A 17,733-nucleotide genomic window follows, 5' to 3' on the forward strand; every position below is an offset into this window, starting at 1 on the left:
CTTGATATAGGCTGGCTTTTGTTACAGGTGGCCACCTGCCCAGTGCAGGACAGTACCCAGTATTCCCCAGCAAGGAAGGGTGGGTGAGGGTGCTGGCCAAGTGCCCAGAATGCCAGCACCGCAGCACCGTGCCCCCGGAAAAGTGTGCTGGGCTTGACGTTTCTCCCACCCCTACTGCTATGGCCGATTATCTCTGAGTAACAAAGAGTCATTTCTAATCCCATTTGGAATCGTTGCTCAAGATAATCCTGTTTCGTGGTAATGATATTCCAATTCCAGCATGCACTCGTAGTTTGGCAGACACATGCCTCAACCTCAGGCAACTCAAGACGCTGCTCCCTGGAAATCAGTGCCAGCTCATTTGCCTAACGTGACAGTCTCAGGGTATACTTCCTGGGCCCAATGTTCTGTTCTGTCCTGGGGTTCTGTGTTCAGTGCTGTCTTCATGGAGAGTGGCAGTTGGGGATAGGAGAGCATCCAGTGTTCATTATGGAGAATGGCAGTTGGGGATAGGAAAGCATCCAGTGTTCATTCAGTTCAGCTGCTTGGGGGAGGGTGTTCCATCTCTAGGAACTGTGAGATGGTCTAGTTCTATACCTCTTCTTTAAGAGACTTCTTTAAAAACAGCTGTACCATAAGCTGCTTATTTTAACAGAGCTACCAGGCTGGTGGGCCAGGGGTCGGCAGTAGATACGATGGGTGTTTCAGGCTTTCAGTAAGCTATTTGGATGTCTCTAATGACATCTATATGAGTAAAATTATGTAAAAAATAGTATAGTCAGACTAATAAATGTAAATGACCTGGTTCATTGTTTATGTATGAATGGACATCAGACTAGAGAGCAGGCTTGAGTGGTGAGCCATGGGGCTCTGTCCTGTTCAGTATTTTATGTCACTGATTTCACTGAGGTCATTGATAAATGCCAACAGAGTTAATGAAGCTTGAGGAGGTACTAATATATTGGGTGAAAAAATAGGGGACATTAAATAAAACCTCAGTGGGCTAGAGTAATGGTTAAATCTGTGTTGATAAAAACTAACAGGGATAAGTATATGGGTCAACAATTAAAAACCAACTGTATAACCCAACGTGAAAAATTTAGCAACACTAAAGGTAAAGTCTAGAAGCTGACTAAAAACCCAATGTGTTGTCCGCTGTGCAATCAGGCCCCAGAAGTGAATTGATTCAGCAAATATTTACTGCCCTGTATAGGCCCTATGTGTGAGGAGATGGAAATAGTCAAGGCACAGTCCCTGCTTTGGGGAGCATCCAGTCTACTTATGTATACTATGGTAGTGAAGAATAGGGGCTCTGGAGTGAAACTGCCTGAGTTGAAGACCTTGCTGTGCCTCTTATAGTTCTTAGTTTCCCCATCTGCAAAATGGGAATAATAATGGCACCTATCTCAGCATAAGGTGGTTGCAAAGATTAAAATGCACATAAAACTACTTAGTGTAGTGCATAAGTAGGTATCTGCTGCTGTTATTAATATTGTTTTTTCTTTTTGTTGTTATTTTCACCCGAGTCTAAGAGATATGCCAGCCCCATCATACTGTTCTGGATCATTTGCCTAGAGAGAGCCTAGTCTGGGTCCATACTGTAATAAGTCCTAACATCTAGGGCCTGACCACACTGGCCTTAGGTTTGGTGATCATATATTATGAACCACAAATTGAAAGATATGGAAGTATATTTAGAACTACGCTGAGGATGTGAAATTGGGATTATCTTGGAAACCCTGTTGTGGGTGATCTTGATTCCTTGGCCATCTGCTTAACCTGCCATGCCTTCCTCGAGCCTTGCCCCTAATTATATCACCTCTGTCTGGGTTCACCACTGATTTTTATCCTTGTCTATCTCAAACAGACTCCTTCTTATCCCAGCTAGCTGCTATGACCTGCTTTGCTTTAACTGCCATGACCTGCTTTGCTTTAACTGCCATCTGAAAATATCACTGTTCCTGGTACTATGCAGTAAGGGCTTAGTAACTATGGGATAATAAGACAGATTAATGGATGGTCAGTTGGGTGAGAGCCAACGTGGTTTAGGGGAATGTACACCAAGTTTAGACTCAGACAGACCTGGATTTGAATCTTGGTTCCTGTGTTTATTTAATGTGTACATTTGGGTAACTCATATTATCTTGCCAAGCCTTAGTTTACTTATTTATAAAATAGGACTGGTACCTCATTACAAGTTGTTATAAGGATCTGAAATAGTGAATATAAGGTGTCTAACACACTGCGGCTGCTTTATTATTATGATTATTGATCTTTACCTTTTGAGTAAATAAATAAACATTATCCTCATTTGAGGAAACTGGGGCACATTTTCTATACAGGTACCTTATTTCCTACCCAATCTTTAATTCATTTCCTTAGGAATCTGGCTTTAAAAAGAAAACTGTTCTTTGCGCCCTCTCTACTCTCAGCTCATGTCCCCATGCCACAGAACTTGCAGATTTAACAAATGCTAGTGCCTTTGGTTGGGCCACCCGGCTTTCCTGACCGGCCAGAGACCAGGTTACTGAATGAGCCACAACTCATTTGACTTTCCAGCAGACCTCCTGAACTGTGACCTCTTCGCTTCCTCCCCTCATCGAGGTGTGCACTGGGTTGAGAAGAGGTCACTCTTTGTCTTCTCCTTGGGACCCGTGACACTCATCACAGTGATCCTATGTTTCAGATGTGGGGGGTGGGGAGGAGGAGGAGTTAGAGGAGCTTCTTCTGAAGCTCAACATTGTGTAGGGATGACCTGGAGCTGAGATCACTGCCCTTCTTGCTTCACCAACTCCAGCTGCTCGCCAGCCGTCTTTGACACGCGCCTGGCCCAACACAAGCCTGAGCTCACACCATAGGTTTTCTCGCTCTTCCCTAAACAATGTGAGCACCCTAATCCCCTCTGGCCACTGAAAGCAGAAAGCCTAAACATTGATCGAAGTAACTAACCTCCCATTTATTGTGACTCCCCACCACCCTGAAAACAAGAGCTCATCAAGGTCAGTGTGAGCCAACCTTCCTACATGCGCCCCCACTTTTAATCTAATTACAGCCTGATCAGCAAATTAATTCAGCTGTGGCTCCAAAGGGAGTTCCATGAATCTCAGGAGCTGCCACTTAAGGACCACCCTCCTGTTCATTTCCTGAGCTTTGTCTGGGAACTTTCTGTAGCCCAGGAAGGAGCTACTGTTCAGGAGAGGAACATACAGGTTTTCCACAGCTAAACCACCTGCAGCCTAGTTGGGACCTTCAGGTGGGAGAAGGCTGAGCAGGGCAGAGACAGCTGCTGTCCACCTTTCTCTCCCATTTTCCATCAAATAAAATAATGATTTTATTTATTCATCTTTCATTTATTTATTCATGCACTCATTCAGAAAACATCTATGATCCAGGCACTGGGCAGGGAGCTGGGAAATGAGGTTGAGACATGGCTCTTGCCCCATAGTGTAGTGGGAAAGGCAAATAAAAGTAAGCAGGCCATCATGATAAAATATGAGGGTCACCTACCATGGGAGTGAGTACTGGGTGCTGTGCAGACAAAGAGAAAGAGCATGGACTCATACTGGGAATCAGAGAAGGTGCAGTTGAGTTGGTGATGGCGTCACCAAGGAGCCCTGAAGGTGAATAAACACCAACCAGTTGAAGGAGGGGACAGCAGGTGGCGTCTTTGATGGCCCTTGGTGTACTGCAGGGAGTTCATTGTTTGTTTTTTTTTTTGAGACAGAGTCTCGCTCTGTCACCCAGGCTGGAGTGCAGTGGCGCAATCTCGGCTCACTGCAAGCTCCGCCTCCTGGGTTCACGCCATTCTCCTGCCTCAGCCTCTCCGAGTAGCTGGGACTACAGGCGCCCGCCACCACGCCTGGCTAATTTTTTGTATTTTTTTAGTAGAGACGGGGTTTCACCGTGGTCTCGATCTCCTGACCTCATGATCTGCCCGCCTCGGCCTCCCAAAGTGCTGGGATTACAAGCGTGAGCCACCGCGCCCAGTGGAGTTCATTGTTTTCGCTGGGTCTTTAATATTTCAGCCCCCAAGATTACTAGATTATATAGGAATTAGAAGTTCTATAATTGAGAGACTCCCTGAAAGGGATTAACTTTTGGAACAAATGGTCAAGTTAGTTAATATGTAAATAAAAGAGTTAGGACTTCAACCCTTTTTGAAAAAAAATCATCCATCTATGTTGTTGCATGTATATCCAGCCTGTTGCTTGTAACTACTGCATCGTGTTTCATAGTGTGTGACTACCACATTTACCTTATCCGTCCCCCTAGTGGTGAACATTTGATGGCCCGCAATTCGCCACTGCCACAGAATGCTGTGATGAACCATTTCTTGTGTTGCCCTTTATGGACCTGCATAAGGATTTTTCTAGGAATTATATACTCAGGAGCAGAAGTGCTTGGTAAGGTGCTTTAATGAAGTCCTACAAGATTGGCTTCCAGAATGGCTGCACCAGTCTATACCCTAACAGTGCATGAAGAGTCCCAGATCCTCACGTCTTCACCAGCACTTGCCATTTTTCAGCTTTCTAACATTTGTCAATATGTTGAATTTACAGTGATATCTCATTTCAATTTGCATTTCTATAATAACAAATGAACTTGAAGATTTTCTTTATATACCTAGTAATAATCCTTTTTTGGTTTCCTCCTCTAGGAATTGGCTGTTAATACCTTTGCCTCATTTTTGTTGGGCCTTCTTTTTCTTTTTTCTTTTCTTTTTTTTTTTTCTATTTCCTTTTTTTTTGAGACAGAGTCTCACTCTGTTGCCCGGGCTGGAGTGCAGTGGTGTGATCTTGGCTCACTGCAACCTCTGTCTCCTGGGTTGAAGTGATTCTTCTGCCTCAGCCTCCTGATTAGCTGGGATTACAGGCGCCTGCCATCACACCCGGCTAATTTTTGTATTTTTAGTAGAGACAGGGTTTTACCATGTTGGCCAGGGTGGTCTCCAACTCCTGGCCTCAAGTGATCTGCTCGCCTCAGCCTCCCAGAGTGCTGGGATTATAGGCATGAGCCACTGCGCCTGGCATGTTGGGCCTTCTGATCCTAGCATTTTTATCAAAACCTGATCTGGGGCAAAGTGCTCCTACAGACTATTAACTACCTGGAAGTCAGTATTGGGAAGTGAAAGGCAATATAACATACTTGTGCCATAGACATTCTCTGCTTCCCCAAATTAGTAAGGGTAATAGGGTATCTGGAGATTATCCCTAGCCTTTGAGGGTTGTACTACCATGAGAGGCCAAATCTTGAGCTGGTTGAGAGAATGGCTGATAATCTTTTTTTTTTTTTGCCCAGGCTAGAGTGCAGTGGCACAACCACAGCTCACTGCAGCCTCGACCTCCTGAGCTCAAGCGATCCTCCCGAGTAGCTGGAACTACAGGCATGTGTCACCACACCTGGCTAATTTTTAATTTTTTTAAAGAGATAGGATCTCACTATGTTGCTCAGGCTGGTCTTGAACTCCTGGGCTCAAATGATCCTCCTTCCTCAGTCTCCTAGAATGCTGGAATTATAGGTCTGAGCCACCATGCCAGCCAGAGAATCGCTGATATTCTTAAGCCTTTGCCCAGTGAGTGCCTGTGGAGTAATTCCTTTGAGTGAAGATGTTTCCTGATATGGAAAAACATAATTGAGTGGCCTGGTGTACTCTGCCTCCTTTAATCCAACTGTTAAGACCATGAAGGCCTAGCCTTATACCACAGCCCATTTGGTACCAGCTACTCAAATTTAAGACAGTAATAGTGAAACCCAAACCTACAACATGACAGCCAGTATGCCAGCACCAGAACAACGGAGAAGTTGCTATTGTCCTATTGTCCTTTAATGGATCAGCTCCAGTAGCAGTGCCTACCTTCCTCTGTGCCATCAGATTTGGTTCTTATTGATCACTCTGTGTTCTGTATATCATCCAGGTGGGCTGACTCACCATCATCTCCCCATGTAAGTCACCTTCTCCCAAATACTGTTTTGAGCTGGGGATTTCTTTCTGCTTCAGCAGAAAATAGAAGAGGCAGAAATCATTCTATTTCCATTGTCTCCTTACTGCTGCTCCTGGATGCTGCTGCTTTTGCCTTGCCTTGACTTCTGGTACCAGTGTAATCCTTGGTTTCTAGCTACTCACTTGGTTTATAATCTGTTCTACCTCACCCTCTAGTTCTTGACCTCTGACCTCATATACACCTTTGCTTCCTGGTGTGTGGCCCTTAATTAATTTTATTTTGACTGTGAACTTCTTGGCACTCCCTGGTGTTGGCCACTGCTGAGCCTGTTTTCACCATCCCTGCCTTAGATTTCTCTAACCTGGCTAGCCTCCTACCCTGTTTCTGCCCTGCTGTATGCTATATGCTATAGTTTCAGTGAGGTTCTTTTGGTGATCAAAGCTAGTGGTGAATCATACTCTTGTAGCCCTCTAGCCCGATCTGGGCTAGCTTCTCCAAGAAGGGCCTGACCCGTTTGGAGCTCTTGGTTAGATACTTTATAAGTACATGAAGGCTGTTGAACAAAAAACCTACTGGCCATATGTCAAGGTGTTTGATGCCACTGTTGGTTACTGAGCAGCCATGGTTTCTTTAGCCCTGTCTATACCCCACAGTGGTGCTGCTGCCTTTCGAGTATTATTAAAAGTGAAGGGAGGGCCAGGCGCAGTGGCTCATGCCTGTAATCCTAGCACTTTGGGAGGCCGAGGCGGGTGGATCACGAGGTCAGGAGATCGAGACCATCCTGGCTAACACGGTGAAACCCTGTCTCTACTAAAAATGCAAAAAATTAGCCGGGCATGGTGGTGGGTACCTATAGTCCCAGCTGCTCAGGAGGCTGAGGCAGGAGAATGGTGTGAACCCGGGAGGCGGAGCTTGCAGTGAGCCGAGATTGCGCCACTGCACTCCAGCCTGGGCAACAGAGCAAGATTCCGTCTCAAAAAAAAAAAGTGAAGGGAATCTTCTCTGAGGTTTCAGGATGAGTCACTATCTTGGATGCTTACCCTCTTTGGCCTCCAAGTTTGTGAAGTGAATTGCCCATTCCCTTTGATTGGGTTAGCAGCCCCAGGGTCGATCCTAGTCACTCTCTTCTCCCCACCCTGCTAGACCACTGTCTGCCCTCCGGGACCAAGGGCAACATACGTGGTTGCTTGGACACGTCCTACAGCCTGCAAATTGGACAGATGGAATCAATACTCATGAACCTGGAGAGGCCCAGGTAGCACAGTTAGTGACACTAGCTGCCTGGAGGGACAGCCTGCCATGGGAGGGGGTGTGATTGAATGGTGATTGGACACAGCAGCTGAGGATTAACCAAATTACGTCCCTTTGAGTTTAGATCGACACTTGGATTTTAACACACATCAACTTGTGCAGAATATAGAAAAGCTGCCTTCTTAAACAGGACTATGCCAGCATGAGTGCTAGGGTGGTTAGGTATAGATCTGGTGCCCATCACAGCCCAGATTCATGTGATTATTGCTAAGATTATACAAACAGAGGGTAAAGAGCTTAGATTTATGGAGCTTTTTTTTTTTTTTTAATATGTCAGGCACTATGGAGTTTTACATATGTATGACCTGTACGGCAGCCATCATTATCTCCATTATTCTGGTAAGGAAATGAAGGCCCAGAGGTATAGTAACTGGTCCAAGAACACACAATCAGTAAATGATAGAGCTTTGATTTGAACACAGGTCTCTCTGTGCTTATTATAAAATGCCATGCTGTCTTCCCAATTTAGATGTCTTAATTCGTATGTCTCCTGACTTTCCTTAGTCCAGCCACAGGGCCAGGTACATAGTAATAATAACTAACATTCATTGAGCAGTTGTTATGTGTCAGACACTGTTCTAAGCTACTTTATGTGTATTAACACAACCAGATGAGCTACTCTTATTATCCCTAATAATTATTATGAGGCCGCAAAATGGTGGTTTTCTAATTTCATCATTCCTTCTACAATTATTAGTTTTCATTCTATAGTAAGACAGAACTTTCCCTTCTCTCCCATTTACTTATTAATTTTCAATGTGGACTTCAATGGAGAATCTTATTTTACTCAGTGGGTTATAATTATATATAATTAATGGGTTATAATACATTACTATCATTATTCACTCTGATGCTCTGATCATCCTAGATTTTACAGCCAGTTTTCTTAACTTCTGTGCCATACTATTTCTCTATCAGACGTTGTTTTGCAGTGCCTTCAGTTAGTTTGCCTATCTGTATCTGCTTTTTTCTACCTTCTTGGCTTAAACGTTCTGGGAAATAGGAAGACTGACTAATGCCAATCTTAATCCAAATTGTGTATAAACTGAGAGTAAATAGTCTCCAAATGAGAACCCGACAGACTTCTATGAATTAAACATGTGAGTTTTAGACATAGATTTTAGCTGCTTAGAGACCCTTCTCATTTCTCTTTGAAATCTTAATTCATATTCTGGATAAGTTACCTTTGAAGGTAATTTTAAAAGCTATTTTAGGTAAGGTGAGTAGGCACAGAAGACTCGCTTAACTGATTTAGGTCACATATAGAAGAACCACTGCTATGTAGGAGATGGAGTCTGGTTTTGGGCTTACCTATGAGGACTGTATCTTTGTGTTCATGGAATTTAGTGAAATTCATTCATTCGTTCAGCAAGTAATTGAATCAGATACTGTGCCTGTTGAAGGTAATGAAATTCAAACCAAATGGTACGTGGGAAACCATCAACATTACTGGTTACAAATACTAAAAAACTATCAAGGAAGAGAAAACAAACTATAGTTTGGCTTTTTAATAGTTATGATAAGTAATTTGTTTAAAATGCTTACCACTTCTGCTTGCAGAAGCATTAGCAGTTTTGAAGGTTAGTAAGCAAAAGATAGACACCCTAAGAGAAAGATGGGCAAAGGACCTTAATAAGGGATTTGTGAAGAAGCAGCACAACTGACTATTAAACATATTTTAAAAAAAATTCATCCTCACTAGTAATCAAAAAATGCAAATTGAAAGAGCAGTGTGATTCTATTTTGTGTTTTCCAGATTGACACATTATGGAAAAGAAGAAAAAAACTACTCTATTTTGGTAAAGGAAGGCACAGCAGTTACTCTCATACAGCATACTTTGCTAGTGAAAATAAAAATTAGCACAATCTTTTTGCAAAGCAACTTAGTAATATTTATAAAACTCTTAAAATGCCTATACTTTTTGATGTAAATTTTATCTCATATGAATTTATCCAAAGGAAATAATCAAATATATTACTAAAATATTTAAAACAATCTATTGTTTTATAATAGGGATTGGTTAAATCAAGCATGGGATAGTCTTACAGTGGAATACTGTGTAGCCATTTAAAACAATGTGGGTTTTTTTGTTGTTGTTTGTTTGAGACAGAGTCTTGCTGTGTCGCCCAGGCTTGATTCAGTGGCGCGATCTCGGCTCACTGCATCCTCCGCCTCCCGGATTCAAGTGATTCTCCTGCCTCAGCCTCCCAAGTAGCTGGGATTACAGACATACACTACCATGCCCAGATAATTTTTGTATTTTTAGTAGAGACAGGGTTTCACCATGTTGGCCAGGCTGGTCTCGAACTCCTGATCTCAGGTGATCCAGCTACCTTGGCCTCCCAAAGTGCTGGGATTATAGGCATGAGCCACTGTGCCTGGCTAGTAAAACAATGTAATAGACATATAATACATGGAAGGATGTATGTGCATTCAGAGAGAAAGTTCATATATGATCCCATTTTTATAAATAAAAGTGTGTATATATCCATTGAAGAAACTGGAAAGATGTTATATGTTCTAAGACCGTTTCTTCTTTTGGTTATCTATATTTTCTGTTTTTTTGTAGTGAACATGAGCCCTTTTTTATTAGAAGGGAAAAAATGTATTAGTGGGAATATTACATAAATCGCAGGAAGAAGGGAAGCTAACATATGGAGCCCCTTCCTCTGGTCATACTCCCTCTTCTCACACAGCCACTGGAGTGATTTTTGTAATTGCAAAGGTTTGGAAGGAAACTTGCCAATCTATAAACATTAGTAACTCTTGGAATTTGGACTAAAGAGATGCATGTACCTTTAATGTTCCCATGTGCTTGAGAAGAATGTGTGTTGTACTGCTGTTGGATGGAATGTTCTGTATAGGTCTCTTATATCCATTTCGTCTAAAGTGTAGTTTAAGTCAGACATTTCCGTATTGGTTTTCTTTCTGGATGAGCTGTCCATTGCTGAAAGTAGGATATTGAAGTCCCTACTGTTTCTGTAGTATAGTCTATCTTTGTCTTCCCATTGATTAATAGTTGCCTTATATATTTAGGTGCTGTGATGGTAGGTACATATATATTTACAATTGCTATAGTCTCTTGATTAATTGACCCCTTTATTATTATATAATGACCTTCTTTGTCTCTTTTTACAGTTTGGACTTAAAGTCTATTTTATTCCATATGAATATCGGTATTTCTGCTCTCTTTTGGTTCCCATTTGCATGCCATATCTTTTTCCATTCCTTCATATTTAGTCTATGTGTGTCCTTATAGGTAAAGTGAGTCTCTTGTAGGTAACATACAGTAGGATATTACTCTTTTTAATCCATTTACATTCAAGGCAATTATTGATCGGTTAGGACTAACTTCTGATGTTTTGTTGTTTTCTGGTTGTTTTGTAGAGCCATTGTTCCTCTCTTCCTCTCTTGCCACCTTCCTTTGTGATTAGGTGATTTTCTTTAGTAGTATACTTATATTCCTTACTTTTTACCTTTCATGAATCTACTTTAGGTTTTGCTTTGTGGTTACTTTACACTTTTATTCCATACCTGCCACAAACATATTCTCTATTTTTAGTGTCACAATTTACATATTTTTGTATTATATATCCCTTAACAAATTATTGTAGCTATTATTTTTAGCAGTTTTGTATTTTGACCTTAATGCTAAAGACAAAAGTGATTTACTTACCACCATTTACAGGATCATAGTATTCTGAATTTAACTATGTGCTTACCATTACCAGTGAGGTTTTTGGGGTGTTTTGTTTGTTTTGAGATAGGGTCTCATTCTGTCACCCAGGCTGGAGTACAACGGTTGATCTCAGCTCACTACAATCTCTGCCCCACAAGCTCAAGTGATTTTCCTACCTCAGCCTCCCGACTATATGAGACTACTGGCATGTGACACCACGCCTGGCTAATGTTTGTATTTGTTTGTCTGTTTTTGGTAGAGATGGGGTTTCAGCATGTTTCTCAGGCTTCCAGTGAGTTTTATACTTTCGTGTTTTTGTGTTGCTAATTAGCATCCTTTTCTTTCAACATGAAGCACTCTCCTTAGCATTTCTTAAAAATTTATTTCCATCAGACCTGTCTAAGAAATATAAGACAGGTCTGGTTGTGATAAACTCCCTCAGCTTTTATTTCTCTGGGAAAGTCTATCTTTCTTTGATTTCTGAAGAAGAGTTTTGCTGGATATAGTCTTCTTAGTTGGCAGGTTTTTTTTTTTCATTCAGCATTTTGAATCTATCATCCCGTTATCTCCTGGCCTATAAGGTTTATAATGTGAAATCCACTGTTAGCCTTATTGGAAGTCCCTTATATATTGCTTGCTTTTTTTCTCTTACTGCTTTCAGAATCCTTCTTTATCTCTAATTTTTTTTTTTTTTTTTTTTTTTGAGACGGAGTCTTGCTCTGTCGCCCAGGCTGGAGTGCAGTGGTGCGATCTTGGCTCACTGCAAGCTCTGCCTCCCGGGTTCACGCCATTCTCCTGCCTCAGCCTCCCGAGTAGCTGGGACTACAGACATCCGCCACCACGCCCAGCTAATTTTTTTTTTTTTTTGTATTTTTTGGTAGAGACGGGGTTTCACCGTGTTAGCCAGAATGGTCTCGATCTCCTGACCTCATGATCCGCCATCCTCGGCCTCCCGAAGTGCTGGGATTACAGGTGTGAGCCACTGCGCCCAGCCTGTCTTTAATTTTTGATAGTTTGATTATGATATGTCTTGGTGTAGTCTTATTTGGATTGAATCTTATTGGAAACCATTGGCCTTCCTATTTTCAAATAACTGATTTTTGAGTTCACATATTCTGTCTTCTGCTTGATCAGTTCTGCTGTTGATGCTCTATGTTGCAGTTTCATTTGATTCATTATGTTTTTCAGCTCCAGGATTTCTTTTGATGTTTTTTAAAAAAATAATTTCAACCTCTTAAATTTGTTTGGGATATTTATTGTTTTCCTGATTTTGTTAAATTGTTTCTCTATATTTTCTTAATGTTTGCTAAACTTTCTTAAAACAATTATTTTTAATTATTTGTGAGGCAGGTCATGAATATCCATTTCTTTAGGGTTGGTTACTGATCCTTTATTTTGTTCTTTGGGTGGGATCAAGTTTCCCTGATTGTTCTTGAGTCTTGTGGCCATGCTTTGGTGTCTGAGCATGTGAAAAAGTAGGAACTTATCCAGTCTTTGCAGATTGGCTTTGCCTGAGAAAGCCCTTCACCATTCAGCCTGTCCAGAGATTCTGGGCAAACCATCTTGTGTGGTTCATGAATGAGCTTGGTGCTGGAGTCCTTAGGCAGGCTGGCCTGGTACCTGGGTCAGCAGGTGAGTGGGCCTGGTGCCTGGGTTCTTAGGGTTGAGCTTGGAGCCTGGGCCCACTGGAGTGGACCTATTGATTGGGACCACAGGGGTGGGCTTAGAGCCTGTATCTGCGGGGGCCAGCCTGAAGCCTAAGTGCATAGGGACTGACCTTGTGATGGCATGGGCCTTGAGCCTGAATCTGCAGGGAATGGTTAGTCACTGGGATTAACTTGGAGCCTGCATCCATGTGGACGGGCCTGGAGCCTAAGTCCACAGGGGTTGGTCTGGTACTGGGGCAGACCTGGAGCCTGAGTTTATGGGGGTTGGGCCTGGGCCCTGGGTCCACAAGGGCTGGCCTGGAACGTGGGTATACAGGGATGGTCCTGGAGTCTCAGCCCATGGGGGCCAGGCTGTTACTGGCATCTGTTGGAGTGGGTCTGGACCTTGAGTCTGCTGGAGCAGGCCTAGGCTTTGAGTTCACTGAAGTCTGTGGCATGGGGACTGGCCTGCAGCCTGGGCTGGCCTGTTCCTGGGCAGGCACGGAGCCTGGGTCTGTGGGTGATGGTCTAGAGCCTGGATATGCAGGTGCTGCCCCAGAGGGTAGGTCTGTGAGGGCCAGCCTGGGACCTGGGTCCACGGGGGCTATCCTGGAGTCTGGATTTGTGGGAGCCAGCTCAGTACTGGGTCTACTGGGATGGGCCTGGGGGCTGCTAGAGCTGGCCTGGAGTGTGGGGCCACAGGGACTGGTGTGAAACTGAGCAGGCCTAGAGCCTGTGTCCACAGGTGCTGGCCCGGTGCCTAAGGCCAGGGGTACTGACCTGGTGCTAGGGCAGGCCTAAAGCTCTGAGCTGTGTGGACTGACTTGGCTGTGGGCTGGGCTGGAGCCTGGGGTGGACCTGGAGGCTGGGTCTGCTGGTGTAGGCCTGATAACTAAGGCTGTCAGGCCGACCCAGTGCTAGGGCAGACCTGAAGCCTGGATTCATGCCCCAGCCGGTTCTGGGGGGAGTCTAGAGCCCTGGGCCACCAAGGCTGCCCTGGCGCTAGGATGGGCCTGGAGATTGAATCTGCAAGGCGGGCCTGAATCCTGAGTCTGTAGGGGCTGGGCTCATGTTAAGGTGGGCCCAGAGTCCATGACTGCTGGGGCTGGCCTGGCACTAGGGCCAGAGTCGGGCTGCTAAGGTCAGTCTGGCTAGGAGGCAGATCTGGAGCCTGGGGCTATGGGGTGTGGCCTGGCACCAGGGCCAGCCTAGAGGCTTAGTCTGAGGGTATCAGCCAGGAGTTTGGGAGCCTTCCAGGCACTGAGTTTTACTGAGGTGGGCCTGGTTTCAGGGTCCAAGGCAAAGTCCAGCCCTCACTTCCCTCTCCTTCCCCCATGAGTGTATGTCTCTCCACGTGTACCGCCTGGAGTTGGGGCAGGGGTGATATGGGTAAGGGGAAACTGTCTTCCTACCCTCTGTAGGTAATCTTTTCTTTACCTCTGTGCTACTCCCAGGTGCTATAATCTCTCATTTGGTTTACTTAGCTCTTGTGAAGGTATTTTTGCATGTGGATAATTGTTCAAATTGATGTTTCTGCTGGGGAGCAAGTGCTGGAGAGTCCTGTTCTGCCATCTTGCTGATGCCGTAAGGGCTTTCTTGATCCTGTTTCTTGTTCTGCTGCACATTTCTCCTGTCGTAACCTTTATCACACTTTGAGCTGTAGCTTTATACTTAATTATTGTTTTTCTCAGCAGACTGGCCCTAGCTTCTTGAGGTCACAGACCTCAGCACCTAAAACAGGGACTAGAACATGGCAGGCATTTGATAAGTAATTGTTGGATAAACAGTTTGTATTTTAATAATTGTGGAAACTGGGCCTTAGAAAGGTGTTAAGTAACTTGTCCCAAGCTTCTCAGCTGATAAGTTTCAGAGGCTGCTGCCTTTTTTTTTTTTTTTTTAAATGAAGTTTCACTGTGTTGCCCAAACTGGTCTTGAACTCCTGGACTCAAGTAATCCTCCCAAAGTGCTGGGATTACAGTCATTAGTCACTGTACCCGGCTAAGATTTCCTGTCCCTGTCTTTCCTATCCTTGTCTTTTACACTCCCAGAGTTCATGGTTTTTTTCCCACTGTATCACTCACATGAGCAGAGACAGCTCCAATCCCCAAACATGCTTCCGGATCTGGGTCTGTACCTCCTGGGCCTTTCTTGCTTTTGACACTTCTGTCTTTGTGATTTTTTCTAGTGTGGTACAGGTCCTGCTTGCTGCCGGGGCTGATCCAAACCTTGGAGATGATTTTAGCAGTGTTTACAAGACTGCCAAGGAACAGGGAATCCATTCTTTGGAAGGTAAGTGTGGGCTGTCCTGCTTCTCTGAGAGCTCTCCTCTTGTGGCTTTCATGCAGCCTTGCTCTGTGGTGTCAGCTCTATCAGCAACTCAGAGTGACAGCCTGCATGTTCTTTATCTCTGTGGACTCATGGGACCCCAAAGGGCTTGGAACAGCTGCCTTTCACAGTCCCCTGGCTCTAACTTTATGTCACTTCAAAAGAAGTCTTGGGGAAAGAAATAGAGGCCTGATTTCATGACCTAATTGGGGGTAGGAGGTACATTTCAACTGGTGTTTTCCTGAAAGTGCTTCAGCCTGGAGAGCCGCAGATGAGTGTACAACGGAGCAGATTTCAGTAAAATAATTAAGGCAACTGCATGGAATGTGGATTTGTTCCTCTCCTGTTTCCTGCAGGCTTACCTTGCCCCATTCCTGCCCCAGAACTAGACAACAGCCTCACTGGATTCCTCAGCCTCAGAAGTCCCTAAATACTACTACTCTGAATACTGCTTTTCCCCCCTCCTAAATGTAAAATGCAATCCTGTCTCTGGGACTGTCCCCTCAGCTTACTCTATGATCCAGGATTTAGTGGACACTATTTAGTGGACCTTCTCTGTGCTTTGATGTCTATCCTCATAAAATGAGGTCATCATCAGTGCCTCCTCTGGGATGTCTGGGATGTTGTGTTGGTGGTGGTTTGAACTTCAGAATGAAGAGGCTCTGGGGTGAGTCTTGGGGATTGAATTTCCAAGGTAGGTGTTTGGACTTGCAGTAGGGCTCGATCATGTGTCTGTTGGAGGGTACCTCAGCAAGTCAGTCTATGTTGTGTCTGGTGAGTACTTCTTCCAAAGTGGGATTGAAAAAACAGCTGGTTGCTTTGGCTGCAGTCAGAAATGAGTATTTTACATTCGAGCTTTTGTTTATCCAGACTGTCCCCACTGCTTTTCCCTTGTCCTGGATCATTCACAGAGGCTGTGATCCCTCTGAGATTGCCAGCAACAGGGTGGCTGAGCAGTGGCTGCTTTAGTGTTAGCAGTGATGCCAGGAGGACAGACAGCCTCTCTGACTGCCTGAGAGCCAGAACATTGACCCTGGGGGAAATTCAGCTAAGGGGAACAATGTGCTCAGCCTTCAGAGCTGTAAGGCTGCCAGACTGACGTGGTATGTGGTAACTCAGAGTAGCAGTGTTGTTGCTGCCCCGGGGAGAAGGTTTCTCAAATCAGTGGCATGAGAGGAGTGTCTAAGAGCATTAAGGCATTGCTGCCCAGATAAAGTGTGAAGTTACCCTCTCCCTTCCCTTCCACCTCTCTAAACCTGGTCCTTCTCTTAAGGCTCCATTGCTAAGGCTAGATCCTCCACAAAGGCTTCCCTGTCCTTGACAATAATTGCAACCTGCCCTCAGCTGCTCTTTTGAATGTTCTCTAGATCTTGGCCTCTTGTATGGTTATTTGAACTCTCATCTACCGATATGTCCTTTCTCTCCTTCTCATGTGCAGGCCACGATCTTTGTGTCCTTGGATTCCCCACTGAGCTGGAGGAATTGTGTTTATGTTTTAAACAGAGAATTTCATGAGTACCACCTTGCCCTCTATTTGCAGCCTGATATGTGGGGACTCAGCTTATGGGCTATCCTCTTCTCATTCAGGCACAGCATTGCAGTGCTCAGCTCTGTCTTCAGTTTAGGTGCTGATATGGTTTGGCTGTGTCCCTCTTCAAATCTCAACTTGAATTGTATCTCCCAAAATTCCCACGTGTTGTGGGAGGGACCTAGGGAGAGGTAATTGAATCATGGGGGCCAGTCTTTCCCATGCTATTCTTGTGATAGTGAATAAGTCTCATGAGATCTGATGGGTTTATTAGGGGTTTCCCCTTTTTGCTTCATCCTCATTTTTCTCTTGCTGCTACCATGTAAGAAGTGCCTTTTACCTCCTGCCATGATTCTGAGGCCTCCCCAGCCATGTGGGGTTGTAAGTCCAATTAAACCTCTTTTTGTTCCCAGTTTCAGGTATGTCTTTATCAGCATCATGAAAACAAACTAATACAGGTGCTCTCACCAAAAAGCAAGGTGGAGCATTTGTTGAGAGGGTAGGGCCAGCTGGACAGGAGGGGATTCTTCTGAGTGCCTTCTCATCTGCTGTCAGGATTCTAGCAGGGCTCCGTAAACATTTTTTTATTTTACAGAATCTCAGAGCTATGAAGCCATCTAGTCCAACTTCTGCTGTCACACTGATCTCCACGATGTACATTCATGTTTTGTAGCTTTGTGTTTTAATGGTAACCTCCAGGGTGATACTCACATTCAACATTGTAGATCAGTAGTCAGCAAACTTTTTAGAAAGAGCCAGATAGTAAACATTTAAGCTTTGTGGGCCAGTTGATCTCAGTTGTGACTACTTACCTTGACCATTGTGATACAGAAGCAGCCATAAACAATACACAAACAAATCGATGTGGATATGTTTCAATAAAACGTTATTTATAAAAACACACAGCAGGCTGGATTTGGCCCAGAGGCTGTAGTTTGCCAACTCTGCTCTACATAGTTTTTTTTCTGCATTCCTAGTTCAAGGTTACATAATTTCTTTTTCTTAGTTTTTCCTTCCTTCCTTCCTTCCTTCCTTCCTTCCTTCCTTCCTTCCTTCCTTACCCTTCCCTTCCACGTCCCTTCCCTTCCCTCCCCTTCCCTTCCCTTTCCTCCTCTCCCCCCGTCCCCTCCCCTGCCCTTTTCTTTTTTTTTTTCTTTTCTTTTTCGTGGTCAACCTCTGGATTATTTTTAACTCTTATGCCAGACAGCCTACATTCTGGGTAGGTAGGTAGATAGGGAGAGATAGACAACAAAAATATTTGAAAAGGTTATCATGTCCCCTTATGAAATAACAATTAAAAT

At 44.1% G+C, this 17,733-nt stretch overlaps 1 protein-coding gene across 2 annotated transcripts in view; it reads left to right on the plus strand.

Moving 5' to 3' along the window:
- CLPB (ClpB homolog, mitochondrial AAA ATPase chaperonin) overlaps positions 1–17,733 on the plus strand; it is a 143,955-nt gene that overhangs the window by 41,382 nt on the left and 84,840 nt on the right. For both annotated transcript variants that reach the window (XM_030829044.1, XM_030829045.1), the window contains one exon: positions 14,765–14,868. In XM_030829044.1, the coding sequence (XP_030684904.1) occupies positions 14,765–14,868 (104 nt within the window). The remainder of the gene's footprint in view (positions 1–14,764; positions 14,869–17,733) is intronic.

Source organism: Nomascus leucogenys, chromosome 15 (genome assembly GCF_006542625.1).
Source record: "Nomascus leucogenys isolate Asia chromosome 15, Asia_NLE_v1, whole genome shotgun sequence".
Classification (NCBI taxonomy): Eukaryota; Metazoa; Chordata; class Mammalia; order Primates; family Hylobatidae; genus Nomascus; species Nomascus leucogenys.